Source organism: Pituophis catenifer, unplaced genomic scaffold (genome assembly GCF_029215685.1).
Source record: "Pituophis catenifer annectens isolate HBS135680 unplaced genomic scaffold, rPitCat1.0.hap2 SCAF_7, whole genome shotgun sequence".
Classification (NCBI taxonomy): domain Eukaryota; kingdom Metazoa; phylum Chordata; class Lepidosauria; order Squamata; family Colubridae; genus Pituophis; species Pituophis catenifer.
Genome location: NW_027256887.1, coordinates 73,213,437 through 73,234,262, shown reverse-complemented (window position 1 = coordinate 73,234,262; position 20,826 = coordinate 73,213,437). Strand labels below are relative to the sequence as shown.

Below are 20,826 nucleotides of genomic sequence, written 5' to 3'. Positions count from 1 at the left end.
AAGTAAGGCCTTTACTGACTTGATTTTAAATGAGGAGAATCTTTCTGCAAGGCTGGACAAGCTCTTATCAAGGCTTTTTTTATCATTGATGTATCTATATACTGCTAAAATTTTCATTGTCATGACCTTTAACTGGACAGAACAGGCACCAATTTTTTGAACCAAGGTACTTCAAACCATGGATGAAATTCAAAAATTTTCCCTAACGGTTCTGTGGGTGTGGCAAGGAAAGGATATTGCAAAATCTCCATTCCCAACCCACTCTGGGGCCAGCTAGAGGTGGTATTTGCCGGTTCTCCAAACTACTCAAAATTTCCACTACCGGTTCTCCAGAACCTGTTAGAACTGCTGGATTTCACCCCTGTTTCAAACAAACTAACTTACAGAATGCCTCCAAAATCCAGAACCCATGACTCCTGAGGGAATGAAATTTGGGAAGATTATAGTTACTTTAGTACTACTGGCTGCTGTTGCTACATTTTCAATGTCCCATGACAAATTTTTAGCTGGTCTAGCAATACCTCCCTCCCTCCCTTAGCCAGCAGCAGCCACTACCTGCCAGAAGGGGAGGGAAGAGAAGGAGAGATTTTTGATGCTTCCTGCCGGATTGCCACAAGGAAATTCAACAGGGAAGTCAGTAGGAAGTTGGAAATTGTCTAGTTGGGACTTTTTTCTCAGAAAAGGAGAATAGCAACACCAGAACTTCTAATGCAGCAAAGACTCCCCCAAAACCCCCTCCCCAAAACAGTCTAGTTTGTATCTGGAAGTAGCAGTAATCTACTTTGCAATTTTATACTACATTTTTTTCTTCAGTGTATTCTGTACTCAGCTCCCCCAGAGGAAAAAAAACATCCAGCATGTTATTGTTTTTGAAGAAATATGAAAACAAACAGATGTTCATTTTTAAACAAACCTGAGATAATAATATCTTAATCAGAATATGGTTATACAGTAAACCTTTCCCAATGCTGTGGCAGCAAACTTTGGAAAAATCACCTTTTTAATGTTTACTTAAGCTTCGTTTCCACTGTGCTGCTGCTACTAAATATATCAGCTCCAAGAGAAGAAAAAGAATGAAACAAAGAGAGAAGGAAGGAGGAAGAAAGAGATAGAGAGGGAGAGGGGGAGGGTGGGAGAGACGGAGGGAGGGAGGGAGGGAGGGAGAGAGAGAGAGAGAGAGAGAGAGAGAGAGAGAGAGAGAGAGAGAGAGAGAGAGAGAGAGAGAGAGAGAGAGATTAGTCATATCCTTTCTCTTAAATTAATCCATTGCTTCAACTCTTAACTAATGCTTCTTGACAGAAGAGGGGAGAAAGAATGTATTTTGGGGGGTGGGGGGGGAGAGGTAATAGCAAGATGGAATTTCCAAAAGGATTGAGATCAGCATTTTTTCCCTCAGCTTTTAAAAGAGGCCAGAAAAAAAATGCAAGTTTTCTGAGTCCCCCTTGTCCATCAAGAAGGAGCATAGATTAATTGTTGCATTTAAAGGGTGGGGTAAAGTTTGTGTCAGCTATAATCTATACAGACATGGGAAAGACACTGATGGAAATAAAATAAAAAATATACAACAAGAGAGGATTTGCCGTCTATTGGTTACACTTAAAAAAGAAAAGGCTAGATAATTTGGAAAATGTTTTTTTAACAGATATATTAATTCAATCTGTAATGCAATACAGAAGATTTTACAACAGATTCTCTCTAGGAGGAGCTAGAGATTAAGAAATATCTCCAAGCCTGCAGTTTGTTTCTTTTATTACTTATCAAAATGAAGAAGCAGATATATCCTTCTTATAATCAGAGTTTGTTTCTGGTGCATCACGTTCTTTGAGAAGTTGGAGCTTGGTTGGATAGCAACTTCAAGTCATGCATCACAAGCTTGTAAAGATTTATGAAGGATTCTGCCCAGGAGTCTTTTTGATGTCCTTGGGACTGAGCTGTCCTGTATGCTGTGTAGACCATCGTCAATACCGTCCTTTCAAAATCTTCTTTCTTTAACATGCCGGGGTAACCTGACAGCCTGGAACTTAATCTGCGTATTTCTGTAATACTTTTTGGGATAACATCATTACACAGGGTGTCAAACGTTATCGCCTTCCTGGTTGAAGCGAGTTCCTCATCTTTGACAGTGATTTTTAGGTCGTCATCAATTTCCAGTTCACCTAGAAGAAACTGGGATGAAAGCACAGGGAAAAAAATAGTTTTAAACTGGTTCTGGTTAAGTTCCAATAAATCAATACATGAGATGCCAAAATGATGTCTGGATTAACATAGAGCAAGGATCCCCCAACTCTACACTCATCGACCTTTCTGTGAAGTTTCAGAATGTTCATCAACACCCAAACATTTATTGCATGAAAATAATTGAATAAAGATTACTTTAATTGATAGTACTACAAATAATAACAGCAACTCCTTGGACTCTTGGCAGTCAATGGAACCATTTTGGAAAACCCTTGAGACTCATCAGATGTAGTGCTTTCTCCCATGAAGAAAATATATGTACATAGAAGCTATATTTCATAGACCATCCATTAGATAGAGTTGGAGTCCGCTGATTTAGAATGCTGTTTTTTGTTGAATCAGTTCTATTTATACTAACTACTCTGGCAATGGATTCTTTGTCTTTGCCTGATATTCCAGATTGAAAATTTCACTTTTCAAAAGAGAAGGTCTCAACTTAAATATTGGGAAAGCGGGCTCTTTCTCTTCCTGTTCCAAGTGACTTTCAGGTTCATCTATTCCAGCAGATTTTCCTGAACCCTGATCACCTTTTAGATATCATTGTTATATTTACTGTTCACTAATGTATGTCATGGTATTTTGTTAAAATCATTTATGTATTGTTCAAATTGCATTAACTAAGAATAGTTTATTCTGTATATTACATGTGCATTATAGGTATGATCTAAACCAGCTTTGCTGGCTGAGGAACTCTGGGAGTTGAAGTCCACAAGTCTTAAAGTTGCCAAGGTTGGAGACCCCTGATCTAAACCATGAAATGAATAAATAAAATAGAATAAATTATACTTAACAAATAAAATTGTGTTACTTTCTTGCTTTGCTTACCATATCTGGAATGCAGAATGAAAATATTTTTAATAATTATTATAGAATATGGCTCTGATTTTTTTTAAATAAGCCACCTTGATAATATAACTGAAGGCTAAAGCAGATATCTAATTTATTGCTTTTTATTTTTTAAATACAACACTGGAATCAGGATAAAGAGGGATGGGAAGATTTTGTTTCAGATGAGTCACCTTCAGCCACAATAATACCCGAGCACACAATAGATACAAACTTAAGGTAAACCGCTCCAAACTCGATTGCAGAAAACACAACTTCAGCAACAGAGTGGTCAATGCCTGGAATGCACTACCTGACTCTGTGGTTTCATCCCCAAACCCCCATAACTTTAACCTTAGACGGTCTACTGTTGACCTCACCCCATTCCTAAGAGGTCTGTAAGGGGCGTGCATAAGCGCACCAGTGTGCCTATTGTCCCTTTCCTACTGTCCCCATTTACTTGTATCCTTATCCTGTATTCATAATCATGTTTATACTTATATCTGTTATCTTATACGTGTTTGACAAATAAAATAAATAAAATAAAATAAAAATAAATATCATATCCCTGAAACCATTTTAGAATAACATCAGAAACCTGCACAATGACTTCACAAGGTTGCAGCATCTGTGATTTTCCTCATGATTTTTTTTTGCTGCCATGAAGTTGTGTCATCTTCTTGACCCATTGCTAGAATCCCTTCCCCAGAAAAAGCCTGAATTTGGAACTGTACTTTGCCTCATACTAAACCTCAAATAGAAGATCCACATCTTCCTGAGACTTCTGAAGCACTGGGTTGAGGAGAACTGCTGAGGACCTCTTCACACGGAAAGCAGATGGGAAAAACATAGCTGAGGGAAGAAAGGAGAGAGAATAGACAAGAAGCTGTTAATGGATGCAGTTAATTAATTAACCTAGGTGAAATATTAATATATATTGCTGGTTCATGTATGATATGCCATGTCATTCATTCATACATACATACATACATACATACATACATACATACATACATACAGGATGCAGTTTAGTAAACTTCCTTCCTTCCTTCCCCATTTTGCCTGGTAGAACTACTGTGCTTTTTAAAACATAACATAGAGGGTGGGTGGGTGGGGGACACAGTGGTGGGATTCAAATAATTTAACAACCGGTTCTCTGCCCTAATTATTTCTTCCAACAACCAGTTCACCAAATTGCTTAGAAAGTTAACAACCGGTTCTCCCGAACTGGTGCGAACTGGCTGAATCCCATCACTGGGGGGACACACACACCCTATTTTGACCCTGTATTTATTTTGTTGTGTTTTAAAAGCCAGCACGCAGGTTCTGCTTACCCTTAGCTCAAGCTACAGCATTGCCTGTCTCTTAAAATTATTTTTCCAGTTTCCTGCAGTTTCATTCTTGCGTCGGCTGACACCCTCTCCTCTCCCTTATCACTTAGAACGAAATCAATCCACTGAATCTGAACTGAAGACTTAAACAGATTAGAGGAACTATATCTATATATAGCATATAAGCAAGCTGTAGAATCTATTGCTCCAAGGAGTGGAGTTGTCCATCAGTTTAGTTGGCTTTCAAAGGAGATTAGACAAATTTCTATCATGGGCTAGTACGGTAGAAGCATGGATGCAGTCTAGTTCTATATATTGAGTACAAGGAAATAATTCCTTGGACAACTGCCTAGATTTCTTTGATGTCTTCAAGTGATATTAGATATGTCTAGGGCAGGGGTCTGCAACCCACGGCTCTGGAGCTGCATGTGGCTCTTTCATCCCTCTGCTGCGGCTCCCTGTCACTCAAAATATGTGTCACAACTGCCAGTGTGTGACGCCCGCTGGCACGCGATTTCTTGAGCTTTTCGACCCATCTTTTTTTTGGGGGAAAGTTCAAAATGTTTTTGTTGCATGCAGAAATAAAACTCTGTAGCAGTTCATTGATTTTATAAATGCAACACACTATAGTTTTTTTATACATAGCATAAAGGTAAAAAACGATATATGCAGTTTTGTCTTCATTTTAGCTGTCAGAAGGGTTTTGTGGCTCCCGGTGTTTTCTTTTCTGTGGGAAACGGGTCAAAATGGCTTTTTGAGTGTTTAAAGTTGCTGACCCCTGGTCTAGGGTAATGTAGGGCAATGTAGATCTTCATAGAGGGAGTTTGCTTCTGATAAAGACTTAATTGGAGTAACACAACCCCCTCACTTCTAAAGTTTACGTTATACTGGTTTTTTGCTAGCAATGGCTTGATAGGGCTGTGGAAAGTTCTGATGTTGTTCTTCAGAGAACAGGATATTCCATGTGTAGTCATGGATCTGAAGCAGTGGCGAAATCCACATTTTTTTTACTACCGGTACTGTGGGCGTGGCTTGGTGAGCGTGGCAGGGGAAGAATACTGCAAAATCTCCATTCCCATCCCACTCTGGGGCCAGCCAGAGGTAGTATTTGCTGGTTCTCCGAACTACTCAAAATTTCCGCTACCGGTTCTCCAGAACCTGCTGGATTTCACCCCTGATCTGAAGCCATTCATTAAATTGACACAGTTTTAAAACCCACAAATTACAGTACATCTTACAGTAGATTCACCAGATTATACTATAGACATAGTGATTTAGGGGTGTGCATGCATAAACATGATTGGAAGAAATGCATTGGATCTCATGTGAGTATACAAACTTTCTGCTATTCATTAAAGCACATATATCCTTTATTCAGGCTTCCATATAAGTCTTAAAAAAGAACTCCTGCTTCATTGGAAGTAAGTTATATTTAAAATGTGATGGTTTAATGATTCTTACTAAAGATGGGGAGGGGGGGAGAGAGAGAGACATGGCTAACTTAATGAACAGCAGTGCTTGCATCTCTATTTAAAATACTTTAGAATTCTCTTTGAACTGTGCAAAGTTATAACAACTTTTCACTGGTTTCAACAAGTAAAATATATAATAAAAATAATGCTGATCCTTCCTATAATGAGCCAGTTACAATCTGACACATTGTTCATTATATAATGGCACGTTCACTGGTCTAAATCTTCACTGTGGCCTAGAGAAAGACCTAGAGTGGGAATTCATCTACTGTAGCAGTATCTTCTTACTAGATAACATGATGTTACCAAACTCCTTTCTCACTCTACTCTTAGTTATTTTAGAAAGGATCAATCTTTCAGGAAAGAAAGGGAATTTTCAGAGGGGACAAAGTGGACAATGGATACAGATTAAAAGGTCCTCAGAAATTTCAGCATCCAACCACTCAGTTTTTGTAACTATCTTTATCCTCAAATTTTGATGGTCTGTCTGAAGTAGAACTTCCTTCAACTGAGCAAAAGTTGTCAAGAACTTTGGCTAACTTAATGAACAGCAATGCTTGCATCTCTATCTAAAATTCTTAAATAGGTTCCTAAATAGATATGCTAATTAGTCTGATAGCATTGTATTTTTCAATTTAACTCAAAAGGATTTTGTCCTTCCAATAAGTTTAATTTCTTTAGATTCTTCTTGGTATCCTGAATTAAGCTCTTGTGGGACCTGCGTTAGTTGCCAATTTGCTTCTGGGTTTATTTATTTATTTATTTATTACATTTATATATGGTTCGAGGCAATTCTGAATGAGTTCAATTCAAGAAGCTGGTTGTCACCTTTTAAAGGCCTAGGTGGTTTGGGGCCAGGTTATTTGAAGAACTGTCTTTTTTCCAAGTTATATCTGCCTGACACACCAGAGTGAGGAGGCAGGATATATTTCAGGTCCCCTCCAGTGATGGGTTGCTACCGGTTCTCCCAGGTTCTTGCGAACCGGTAGTGGAAATTTTGAGTAGTTCAGAGAACCGGTAAATACCATCTCTGCCTGGCCCCGCCCCCAACCTATTCGCTGCTTCCTGAGTCCCAGCTGATTGGCTAGAAGGAAAAAATCAGGGCTCACTTGACAAAGAAGAGGAAAAAAAACACAAGACACCGTAGCTTTAAATTGAGAAGCCAAGAAGCCTCCCAATTCATTGGCTAGAACCGATCCACTCCTTGTAAACCACTCGGTGATGGTAGAGTGGCAATTGAGGCCAAGCTGCCTGAAAGTCGTTTCTCGGTGGTGGCAGAGCGGCAAAAAACTGTTTAAACTCTTGCCGCGGCACTTCAAAGGGCCACCCTATAGCTGATCAGTGTTAAAAGGCAGTGTGGTGGTAGACCAGTGCGCTCCAAAAACAAATAGGCAGACCGGAATGCTCCAAAAACAAATGGGTAGACTGGTACGGCTCTGCAAGCAGTTAAAAGCCTGGTAGACCAGTACTTCTGCTAAATCCTAAAGAATTGTTTGTCACATGACCATCAAACCACACCCACATAATAAGCCATGCCCACAGAACCGGTAGTAAAAAAAATTAGAACCCACCCTGGTCCCCTCCATTAAGGAGATCTATCTAATGGGATCAAGAAGAAGGACCTTCTCTGTGCTGGCTGCCTCCCTGTGGAACATCATCTCCACAGAAATAAGACTGCCCCCACCCCCCAAATTTGACACTCTTGATAAACCCTAAAGACATGCAGATAAATCAGAATAGAGCTGGAAGGGACCTTGGAGGTCTTCTAGTCCAACCCCCCTGCTCAAGCAGGAGACCCTATACAATTTGAGACAAGTGGCTGTCCAGTCTCTTCTTACAAACCTCTGGTGATGAATCACCAACAACTTCCGAAGGCAAGTTGTTATTTGATAGTATATTAGCATCCTGGTCCTGGCTTTGTCCTGGTGCCTGTAAGCTGCTGATCTCTGGAGGGGGTGAAACAGGCTAACATTCAATCCAGACAAAATAAAAGTTGCTTTTTCTCTGAATTCCAGCATTATTTTTCAAAGGGGAAAGAGATATTTCAGAGGACAGCAATAAGCCCATGATTCAGAGGTCCTCCCAAGTTCACAGCTACTGCTGGATTTGCAGATGGAGAACATTTCCAGGAGGATGTCTTATGGAGGTTCTCAGTCACCCAGATCATGATTGTCCCAAAGGTGCTTTTTCAAGGGGCAACTGTCCAGTTAAACCATGGTTTAACCAATGGGTCTGGGGAGCCCAGAATGATACGGAACACCTGAAGTGGTTTGTCTGATTGTTCCTATCAGGAGGGTGAATATTGGATTTGTATTTGGGGTTTTATTTCTGTAAGCCACCTGGGGTTTCTGTGAGTTGGTTGGCCATTTTTGGAATGAATGAATGAATGAATGAATGAATGAATGAATGAATAAATAAATAAATAAATCAGGCAGGCAGGCAGGCAGGCAGGCAAGCAAGCAAGCAAGCTCAGGCAGGGCACATAGCTCCCCACAACATAATTCAATCTTTTTCCAGCCCAGGAATGTGCAACATTTCACAGACTTGGGCATTGAAAAAACAGTCCAGGTATTTGCAAAGCTGAAATTTAGTGAATTTCCCATTGAAATGTATTGGTTGGCTATTCCTGTCCTTGTCCTTCAAAGCAGTGGTCCCCAACCTTTGTGGCTCCACAGATCGGTAGCAGTGGCAGCAGCGGCAGCAGGGGGAAGGGAAAGGTTTCATGTGTGCAACTTAATACCGCACTGGAACATATGGAGCTTTGTGTACTCATCTGTCGCTTGTGCAGCCTGGTCCCAATGGGCCACAGACCAGTTCTGGTCTGTGGACCAGAGGTTGGAGATCCTTGCTTTAAAGCGTAGTGTCCAAGGTAACATGTGTAAGTGTAACAGGGTAATGTAGATTTGTGATCCAGTCTTCAGAGCTCCCCCCCTTCCTATATATCTTCCAACACCCCTTTTATATGTGCCTCTGTTCCTGCTGGCATGTGACAACTTTCTACATTGCAAATCAACACACGAGACACACTGAAATCACCAAGTGCTAATTGCTTGGCAATTAAAACTTCAATCACCCAGCAGTTACAGTGTTTACTTATTAAACAATTGTTGGCAGTGATCCAGATGACAGTGATCAGATTAATAAGTTTTTTATTTTTTTTCCTCATAAACATATCTTAAATGTACAGTTTCTTATCTAACATACATATTTTCTTTTAACTTTCATACTAATACAATCTGTGGGGGAAAGGAAGGGGAAGGAGAGAAGGAGAAGGAGAGGAGGAAAGAAGAAAGTAGAAGAGTAGATGGAAGAAGGGAGGGAAAGGAAAGAGAGGAGAGGGAGAAGAAGGATTGTTGTAAAACAAGGGAGATGAAATGGTAGAAGAGCAACCCCGAATATACTTAAATTGTTTAGGATGAGCATTTCATGCAACTCTATGGCTGAGTCTAGCAACCATTTTGGCATTCACTTTCATAGACATCTGACAAAGATCTCCATTTGGAATTTATGTGTTAGTCTTTACCATTTGACATAATTCTTCACTGGCTTGAAAGGGAATGCTGTGGTGAGATCTTTTCCTTGCGCTGGCCACAGAACATACACTCCCTTACCACTTTAACTAGAACGGTATGCAAAGTTGGAAGTTTCCAGGAATTCTTCCTTAAGTATGATAAAGAGTGCTCGGAAATTCAAAAGTCTGAATGCTCTTTGGTAGCCTTCAACTGGTCTAGTAAACACAACATCTTAATAGAAATGTGGGAAAATTTTGACTCTTGGTCAGTAAAATTTCCAGGGGTGAAATTCAGCAGGTTCTGTGACAGGTTCTGGAGAACCAGTAGCGGAAATTTTGAGCAGTTCGGAGAACTGGCAAATACCACCTCTGGCTGGCCCCAGAGTGGGGTGGGAATGGAGATTTTGCAAAATCCTTCCTCCAGGAGTGGGGTGGGAATGGGGATTTTGCAATATCCTTCCCTTGGAGTGGGGTGGGAATGGAGATCTTGCAGTATCCTTCCCCTGCCATGCCCACCAAGCCATGCCCACAGAACCAGTAGTAAAAAAATTTGAATTCCATCACTGAAAATTTCCTGCCTGCCTGCCTGCCTGCCTGCTCCTGCTAACTTGGTTTAAATGGATGGCTCTATTGACACTTACAGAGAATCATTTTTCTCTTCTAACTTGCCCTCAAGCTAAATCACCTTTCTTGTGTTAAAGTCAGCCTTGTTCTTGTATATGTCCCAAGTTAACACAAAGGGGATGGTTTAGATTAAGAAAATGATGTCAGAAAAAGAGTTGATGTCCCATTTCAGTAGGTTTGCCCTACTTCTGCTGTTGCTTTGAACTAAAAGCCAAGCCAAACCAGTATCACAGATTTGTCTTTCTAAAGTTGACTTTTAAATAATAATCTTTGGCTTTAGGTCTCAGTCCTAAAGCCCCAACAACTCCATGAAGTATATAGGCTGAAAGAGAAGAATCTGGGATGGGGTGTATACAACAGGCTAAGACAAAACAGACAACTCACATTACAGTGTTACATTTTGTGTGAATCTAGTGTTGACTCTTCGTTTTCAGCCTAACCTGCTAAATCATGCATATTAAATTATACTTCCATTTTCTTTTTTTAGTTTTGGTTTAGCATGCTATGTAAACCCACCAATATGCTTTACAAACTACGATTTATGACATTGTGTTCATATATTGAGCTCACATGGCTTATTCAAGACCTCTCATCCCAAAGCTTGGCTAAATGCATTGTACAAATATAGCCATTGTCTTCTTGGGCTACTTCCAGCACTTTTGGCCCCACCGAGTCTCCAATAATTTACTCACACTTCTTTATATTTCAGAGTTATTCAAAACCAGTCTTTGAAAGATTTTGCTCTTCTGTTCTAAGTCATGTGGGACTCTAATATTGCTATCCCCCTGAATTTTGTTCCCCGTGCAAAAGTTTTTTGGGTTGTCTTTGCCTGCTTACTTTTCACTCCACATTTTACTTGTCAATGTATTAAGGCAAAAAAAAAAACAAAAAAAAAACAACAACCCACGAGCCAAAAAATAAAACCAAACCCTGTAATGGAAAGAAATGTGTAACCAATACTTGACCAAGTATTTATAAATCCATGCACAAACTTTTCTTCTGATGTGACTCTTTCCTACACTGTGACATGAAGTGTTATTCTATATCAAAGAAGAACTGTGACTGTATTAATGACATTTGCTATCTTTTTTTTTTTCTTCCTCTGGAAAAATTTATATGAAATAATTATTTAATCTCAACGTGTGCTAATTTGCTTTAATGATGCATTTGATTTCTATGATGTACAGTCATTAGGACTGCTTGGAAAGAGAAGATTCCCGATCTGTTATAAGGCTGGATTTCATATAGAGCGAGTTCCAAAATTTAGACTTGCATTCCTTGCTCATTGGATGAATGGAGGCTCCTGAGGAGCCATGATAGAGAGGATCTACTTCTGCTTAGACCAGGGGTGTCATTCTCAAGGCCCGTGGGCCAGTGGAAACAGTGAAGGACAGGCCTGTGGTGTGTCTGCCAGTGAAAACGGAGCCTTCCGCAGCCCTCCAGAGCTCCATTTTTGCTGGCAGAGGGTAGCAGGAGGCCATCGCAGCCAAAAACAGAGCTTGGGAGCCTGTTTTCGCTGGTAGGGCACGCAGGCCACTACAGGTGCCCCCAACATGAGTGACTTTGAGCTGGCCAAGACCATCCTGGCCACACCCACACTGGCCCCCCAAGGTCAAGGTCAAATACAACCCTGATGAGGCCCTCAGTGAAATCAAGTTTGAAACCCCTGGCTTAGACCATTTTGAATTCCAGAATCTCAGGCAGATTTTTTTCAGGCTCCTGTTGCTTTTTTCTTTCTTTTTTAATTTGATTTATATGCCGCCCTTCTCTGGAGACTCAGGGCGGCTTCCAATGCGTTAAGCAATAAGCTTTTCTTCCTGATCTTTTCATATAGATCTTAATTTTTTTTTTTTAAAAAAAAGACAGAAACAGAATCTGTCCTCCTAAAGATAAATACGTGTGCTGTGGCAAATGAACGATAATACTACTCCTTGATGTTTTATGCTGTACTCCCACAATATTCTAATTATTTTGTAATTTTTGTTAATGGTAACAGTAACAGAGTTGGAAGTTTTTCTCATTGATTGCCATTCTATTTAAAATGGATTTAAAAAGGATTCACTTTCTCAACTTTTTTTCAAAAGAAAAATAATTCAGTGGTCGAATATGTAATTGAACGGTTGAATTCACCAAACTCCGTAACCAAAAGTCAACCAGAACAGAAAACTGAAACAGATTGCCCCTAATCTGTAAAGCATGTCTTAATTCTATTTATGTATTTATTTAGAAAATTTATATTGTCGCCTACTTGCTCACAGAGACTCTAGGCAGATTACAAGCAATTCCCAGAGTGACAATAATTTTAGCAGGGGTTTCATTGAACCAGACTCTAACCCTAACCTAATTTCATTTCAGTTGCAGTCAAAATGCAATAATATATAACCTTAACCTTAACCTAATCCTTAAGAAAAAAGTTACAAAAAAAAAAAAAAAGGAGAAAGCAGCAGATGTAAAAAGAAACAGCAATGAAGGGAAGAAAAAGAGATGAATGAACCATAACTGTCTTTGCTTTTTGAAATGTTTGTGATATTCTAGTGAGTTATTTCATTACAGTGTTTTTAACCCTTGTAGATGGATAGAAGTAGCTCAGAGCCTTCGTTAACTAAAGTAAGTAAATATTTTAAAATGTTTTTGGACACTGTGCTTGCTTTATTTCAATGATAGCATTCGGATCTATGAGCCAACTGTCAACTTTCGAGTTGCCATAGGCAGGGGGATGGGGAGCCTCGCCTCGCAGCTGAATCAAGGAACTTGTATATCAGTCAAAACAAAGTACATTCCAGCCAGGCGATTGTCAAGGCCATCTCCAAGGAGACCCACAGTGGCTGAAGGGAATGACTTCTAAAATTGCTTCTAAAACTGGGGAATGTGACTGATGACACATCTTGGGGGGAGGGGGGAAACAGGGTCAGAGCCAAGGCGCGAACTAAGTGAGGTCAGAATTGGCTTCATTTGGTTCGTGCCAACATGGCGCTCCTAATAAATAACCAGATTACTTTTGAAGCTTGGCTTGAGGCTCATGATTTAATTAGGGCATCGGACGGAACACTGACAGCAACGAGATCTGGTTAGACCAGGGGTCTGCAACCTTAAACACTCAAAGAGCCATTTGGACCCATTTCCCATAGAAAGAAAACACCGGGAGCCACAAAACTCCCGTGCTTCTTTCCTGAGCAGCCACAAAACTAGCATATGTAGTTAAATTAAACATTTTATTTTCTTCTGAAACTTTTCTTTTCTGGGATTTATCCATGGTTGGCCTACTGGGGGTTGAAAAGCTCAATAAATTGCGTGCCGGCGGGTGTCGCACATTGGTGGTTGTGACGCATATTTTGAGCAATGGGGCCACAGCGGAGGGATGAAAGAGCCACATGCGGCTCCAGAGCCACAGGTTGCTGACCCCTGGGTTAGACTATAAGCAAATTATCATTTCTTGGCTAAAAACCCTATTTAACTTTTTTGAACATCTGAGAGCCAATGTGTGGATGAGCAAGACCCTAAAAAAAATGTGTTTTGAGAACTTTTTGTTTACTTTAATGTCTATGCTTGATTTAAGGGGGTTATCCACTGTTTTTATGTGTTTTATACCTTTAAAAAAAATAGACAGTTGTACCCTTAGGCTTCAGAGAGGGTTCTGAGGGCCCCAGAAGAGAGACCTGAGGTCTGCAATTGGAGGTGTTGTTGCCTGTAATGGAAAGACTAATAATGATGAAATGTTTTGAAGTAATAAGATAGTTAAAGCTATTGATGGTTGGTTTTTTTTATAGTACTCAGTTTATACGTAGACTAGGTGCAGCTCTATTCATATTTATACTGAAAAATTGCCAGGAAACATAGAAAGAGAGCCTACATTTTCAGCGCTGTGCTGTGTGTATGAATGTGTGTGTATGTGTGTCTTTCCTTCAGACTTCAAGTTGCATATCCCAAAAGATTCCAGATCAAAACAAGGAGCTTTTAGAAAGTCTTATAAATGGGGAACAGTATGCTTATATAGTAATACGTAAATATTATAAAGAAGGATTTGGACTAAGTAAATAGATATGAGTAGATGATTTAAGATGTCCTGTTGGTTATTACAGAAATGATCGCTGATGGGTTTTGCAATTTAGGGGTCTGGAAAACAGAATAGTTAAAAAGAAAAGGGAAAGAACAGAAGAAAGAAAGAAAGAAAGAAAGAAAGAAAGAAAGAAAGAAAGAAAGAAGAAAGAGGGAGAGAGAGAGAAGAAAGAAAGAAAGAAAGAAAGAAAGAAGAAAGAGGGAGAGAGAGAAGAAAGAAAGAAAGAAAGAAAGAAAGAAGGAAGGAAGGAAGGAAGGAAGGAAGGAAGGAAGGAAGGAAGGAAGGAAGGAAGGAAAGGACAAGTGAAAGAGGACCACTCCATATTCTCAAATCTAAACATTGCTGCAATTTGGAGAAATAATTTGAAACCAGAACTTTCCTTGAAAATAGCCAACTCAACTTCGATATATATAAAAAATACATAGATATGCTGCAAGAAATTTCATTAGAGCAGGTGGAAATTACCACCGTTACAGGGCATTTTGCTCCCACCATTATGGAAATAATGAGTGTCCCATTTTCCAGGCTGTCTTGTTGTAAAAAAGAAAGCGAAGTGCAGCAACTAACCTCTTCAGAGACATTGAACTATAGACAGTAGAGCAAAAATCTTTTTCTCTGACCTCTTGTTCCACCCAGTCTTCTCTTCTGCTTTGAGAATTGTTGGCAGAGAAAAAGTCCAGTTTAGTCTGATTCAAGTAGAATCAACCCTATTTCTCCCTATATAAGGAAAGATGAATTCAATAAAGTGAAGAAGCACATACTATCAGTGTTGTAAGTAATCTGCTGAAGAAAGTTTAGGAGAATTCAGCTTCTTCATAGTTTTATAGTTTCTAATGTTAAACATGTATCTCAATAATAATGCTTTCCTGAAGCTTGTCCCAAAAGTGCTTTTTCAGGAGGCAACTGGAATTCCTTGTTTTTTCTTTGAAGACATTTCACTTCTCATCCAAGAAGCTTCTTCAGCTCTGACAGGATAGTAGGGAATGGAAGGATTTATACTCCTTGCAGACAGCTGGTCATTTGCATCCTTTTAGAGGGTCCTTGAAGTACTTGGAGATTTATCTATGTCCTCAGTAGTGCTCCTGGTTCCTGTAGCCTGCAATTTTTTTTCTCTGGAAATCCATTCCTACTCCCACACCATTCAAAGGGTGTTCATCCCAAATTCTATAGCTAAAAGTCTGTAGAGATTCTCAGTCATCAAGCTTCTTGGATGAGAAGTGAAACATCTTCAAAGAAAAAACAAGAAAGTCCAGTTGCCTCCTGAAAAAGCACCTTTGGGACAACCATAACCTGGATGACTGAGAATTTCCACAGACTTTTCCTGAAGCTCACATTTGGCTAGTTGTTGTGGTTGAATTGAAAACCTCTGATACTGCATTAGTAATTACACTATACAATAGAATTCAATATAGTTACTGCTCTGGGATAGAAGCTGTTTTTCAGCCTATTTGTCCTTGTTTTTATTGTCCTGTACCGTCTGCCAGATGATAATAGTTCAAAAAAGGATGAGATGGATCTTTAAGAATGTTTTGAACTTTCTTAAGGCAGCGGGAGCTATAAAGCTCTTCCAAGGAAGGGAATGGGCAATCAATGATCCTCTGGGCAATGATGTTAACCCTCTGAAGTGCTGTTCTATCTGCCACTGTGCAATTAACAAACCATACACAGGTGCAATAAGTTAAAATTCTCTCTATAGTGCAGCGGTAAAAGGTCACCAGCAATTTTTCATTCAGTTGTTGTTTCCTGAGAAGTCTCAGGTAGTATAATCTCTGCTGGGCCCTTTTGACCAGTGCTGCAATATGAGTGTCCCAGGTCAGGGCCTCTTTTATGATAACACCCAGAAACTTAAAACTAGCCACTTGCTCCACTCAGTCTCCATTGATAACCAAGGGCTGGATGTCTGATCTATTCCTTCTATAGTCCACTATAAGCTCCTTGGTCTTATTTGTGTTAAGGACCAAGTTATTGTTGAAAGCAACCGGTCCACCTCATCTCCATAGGCAGACTCATCTCCCCACTCCATTCCAGAGATTTTCCAGTGATTTCAATGAGACCTCAGTAGAACTAAATACAAGATAAATACAATTGGAGTAAGTGTATTAGTTCTGCTTAGACATCCTTGAAATTCTTGTTTGACGCCAAAGCTTACATAAAACTTGCCATTTTTTTTGTCATTCTTCATTCTCAAGTGTTTTTTCTGCATCTGAATGCTGAGTGCAAAGCATCCAAGTTGTCATTCCAATGCAGTGATTGCTACTGTAAAATTTTGTTCAAAAAGTAAAATTTACTTCCCAGTCTTGTTGATACAGTGGTTTTCCCCCCCTTTCCTTTATCTGTAATCAATTCTGAAAAGCTACTCGGAAAATGGTGGTGAAGGAAGTTCTGATAATACCCCAGGAGAATAAAAGAAATCCAACTTTCTATTTCTGAAACAGACCATTACCTCAGACATCCCATGAACAAAAAGTAAGAATAACATTACCCCAATTTATCATATTGTGCTAAACAGCAATATTTTAGTGGTATTAATTACCCATCAAGATTAAAGCTCCCTGCAGTTATGATGACTAGCAACTATGGATAAGTCAAAAAAACCTCATTTTTGTTTAATACTAATTCTTACATTATTTAAAACTGATTATTATCAACATAGCATCAGGAAATCCAATACATTCATTGTGGACTTTACTGCTTCCTGAATGATTTAGCAATCCATTGCATATGATGATCCTAAACCAAGGGTGTCAAACTCGAGCCCACGGGCCGGATGTGTCATGCGCTTGCCACTCCCATGCCTGGTTTAGCGAAGGGGGTAAAAGTCACAATACGTCACATGATGACGCTATGCCCTAAACTATAGTATCTTGAGAGATTAAACTTTCTGCTCTTGTGGATAGCAAAATTCACACATATCTCATAAGGTGCTACCACCTATCATAAGGTGCTATCACCTATCATAAGGTGATAAGTGAAAAGGTAAGTTAATATTTAGATGGCCTAAGAAGGCAGAAAGAGACATGGTGGCTCAGTGGCTAAGATACTGAGCTCATTGATCGAAAGGTTGGCAGTTCAGCAGTTCGAATCTCTAGTGCCGCTTAACAGGGTGAGCTCTGGTTACTTGTCCCAGTTTATGCCAACCTAGTAGTTCGAAAGCACATAAAAAATGCAAATAGAAAAATAGGAACCACCTTTGGTGGGAAGGTAATAGTGTTCCGTGCACCTTTGGTGTTGAGTCATGCCGGCCACATGGCCACAGAGACGTCTTCGGACAGTGCTGGCTCTTCGGCTTAGAAACGGAGATGAGCACCGCCCCCTAGAGTCAGGAACAACTAGCACATATGTGAGAGGGAAACCTTTACCTTTTAAGAAGGCAGAAAGATAATGGAATAAGGTCCTGAGACTTATATCTGGAGAATGATGGTCAAGAGTTCAGAGAGATCCAATTTGATAAAGAATATAAAGAATCAGAAACACCACTGATATCCCTTGACAAGAAGTTGACTTTGATAGATATGGCTGAATGAACAGCAATAGTTCAAACCATGATGCTTTATGAAACTCTAGTACCTTTGTTTAATCTCCTACTCGAACCAGTATTATTACCCCAGTTATTATGCCCAGAACTGTATTCTTTTACTTTTCTTTTAGAATAATAGTAAAAATCCCTTGAAGCAAATGTGAAACATAGTATTTTTTGTTCAATTATAATGTATATCCCAGAAATATTTACTCATTCTGCACCATTTCTCGATATATGGTTGCCATGAAATGTAAAAAAAAGATGTGGAGACTCTAGAACAAGGGTGTCAAACTCACAGCATCATGGCGGCATTACATGACATATCGTGATTCCCCCCCCCCAATTTGCTAAACCGGGCATTGGTGTGGCCACCACGTGACACATCCAGCCTGCAGGCCATGAGTTTGACAGCCCTGCTCTAGAAGGAGTACAGAGAAGAGCAGCAAAGATGATTAGGGACTGGAGGCTAAAACATAAAGAACAGTTGCTGGAATTGGGTATGTCTAGTTTAATGAAAAGAAGGATCAGGGGTGCCATGATAGCAGTGTTCCAATATCTAAGGGGCTGCCACAAAGTGGGGTCAATTTATTTTCTAAACCACCAGAAGGCTAGACAAGAAGCAATGGATGGAAACTAATCAAGGAGAGAACCTAGAACTAAGGAGAGATTTCCTGACAGTTAGAACAATTAATCAGTGGAATAACTTGCCTCCAAATGTTGTGAATGCTCCAACACTGGAAGTTTTTAAGAAGAGACTGGGCAACCATTTGTCTGAAGTGGTGTAGGGCTTCCTGCCTGAGCTGGGGGTTGGACTAGAAGACCTTCAAGGTCCATTCCAACTCTTTTATTCTATTTGTTATTTTCTGCTGCCAACACCTGCATGGAAGAAAGCTAAATTAACATATTAAGAATGTGCATGTGTGTGTGAGAGAGAGTGAGAGAGTGCGTTGTAGAATATTTTGGATTCACTCTGTATTTATATTCAATCTTCAGATTTAATGATTGGCTGATTTTGCTGCATTCAAATGATCTGTATTTATTTATTTTTTTTACAAAAAATGTCTCTGTCATTTGTTATTCCACAAAGAATGATTTATGCTGATCGTTACTGACATCTGTCCTTAATTTAAATAATTGATTCACCCAATTCACTTAAAAATGCTGTTACAAGTGCTGCATCTGATATTTAGCACTGAAAAAGTGTGGTTTCCTACAATATACCACAGACTAAAAGAAAAGAGGCCAATTAAGATGACCAGCTGGAAGGTTTTAACAAGACTTAAAACTTGAAGGAGTTTCATAATCATATTTCTACAGTCTGAGTCTTCTTTCTCATTTAGTTCTAACGTTAATTTGTTCATTTCGACACGTTCTAGAACCTTCTGAATAATATGTTCCTCAGGTGGTGTGTTCTTTCCTTTCCAATATTGGGCGTAGGCTATTCTTGCTGCAGTGAGAATATGTATAATTAAATATCTACCCCCCCCCACCCCCGTATTTTGTCTTTAGTATTCCCAGGAGAAATGTTTCAGGTATCAATTCAATTTTTTCATTAGTTGATTCTTGTAGCCAATTTTGATTTTTTCTCCAATACCTCATTGCTTCGGGACAGGACCACCACATATGGAAGAATATTATATGGTGTGGGATGATTGGTACAGGTGGATTGACAATCGAATAAAGAATAGATAATAAGTTAATATAAATATTAAGATGCATATGTAAATTATGTTGTATTACGATGAAATGTATAAGAAGACTCAATCTAACCTGTGTAGAAAAATAACACTGACTGATTGTATTGTATTGTATTGTATTGTATTATAATAAATTTCAATTAAAACAAATCATATTTCTACAGTCTGACATATTGGACCAATTCAGGAAATAATATCATTAAATCACTATTCTCACAAGGACTGACTGACTTCACAAATGCCCTGGTTAGTATAAAAACGGGTTGGAGAAACAGATCTCAACTGGCTGGTTTCATAAGTAATGCTAGCCAACCTTCATTAAACTTGTCTTGTTGGGTGGGAAATTCTGTTTACTGAAGTTAGGTGATGTGAACATTGCCCACACTGGATGAAGTTATACTAAATCAGAAGCCCTGGCTTGTTTCATACATTGCATTTAGCTAAAACTGAAGAAAAAGCTCATATCCAAGCAATATGATATATGATGCCTTGGACCAGATGTCTCATAAATCCCCTTTAATTCTGAAATTCTCTGAGTAGATTGTCTTCAGGGTTTCAAGCCAAGCAAAAGTGGCTTATAAAAAACACGAACAAATATACGTTTTACCATATGCCAACCTTCCCTTGAAAATTCTGTGGTTTTAGGATGGGTCTCAATCATTCTGCTAAGAAATGTTTTCCGTCTTCATTGTAGGAAGTTTTGCAATAGCAAACACAGAGCCAGGGTAACAGGAAGAGGTGAGATTATGCCAGGCCTGTATGCAAAACTGGGAGGGTTGGTTTAACCAAAGGAACCTCAAACTCATCAACAACCCCAATGTATGAAGTAGATTTTCCTACTAATAACCAGCAGGGACCATACCATATTATTAACATTACAAGAGAGATGGTTTGATTTTATCGTGCACTTGAATCTTACCAGGAATTTAAAAAAGAAATGCCTTATTCAATTTCTCCAAAGGAACATGGAACTATTATGATTCTCTACCAAGGACCTAAATGACTCCTCTAGTGAAGATGGAAATATACATTTCCCACAAGTTCCAGTTTTTTCCCATCTAAGAAAGAAACTGCATCAAATCTTACCTAATCTGGTGTATTTTATTAGGTCTGTATTTTAATGCAACTGACAAAATTCACAAATTCACACCTCCTCGACTAATGAGCAGATCAAAATGCAATTATCTTTTGGGTTGTGAACTTGTGTTTTGTAATGCAGTACTATATTTAAAAATTGCAGACAGAATGGTGAAAGATATCACCTAAAGGCTGTACATTAGAGGAAAACACATAAAAAAGCATAACCAGTGAAAGTTGTTAGAAAATTATTAGTTTTACAGCACTCATGGAGTTGGCCTTGAGTCAGTAGTCAATCAGGTCACTGGTTTATATATATATAGCGGGAGAGAGCTTGCTGGCTGCCTGAAGAAAAAAAAAGCCTAGAAACTAGTGGATTGTGATTTCACTGAACTATGGCTGCATAAAAAATCTTGGTTTACGTAGGAAGAACCTAGCTAAAGAGAAATACACATAAAGCCTACAAAAAGAAAA

At 39.2% G+C, this 20,826-nt stretch overlaps 1 protein-coding gene across 1 annotated transcript in view; it reads right to left on the bottom strand.

Annotated features, from left to right (window-relative positions):
• Positions 1-1,731: 1,731 nt before the first annotated feature.
• The window catches only part of FAM180A (family with sequence similarity 180 member A), a 23,639-nt gene continuing 4,544 nt past the window's right edge, over positions 1,732-20,826 (bottom strand). Inside the window, exons 2-3 of the mRNA XM_070947612.1 lie at positions 3,815-3,915; positions 1,732-2,166 (exon numbers count right to left, since the gene is read on the bottom strand). Of these exons, the coding sequence (XP_070803713.1) occupies positions 1,813-2,166; positions 3,815-3,915 (455 nt within the window). The 3' untranslated portion in view covers positions 1,732-1,812. The remainder of the gene's footprint in view (positions 2,167-3,814; positions 3,916-20,826) is intronic.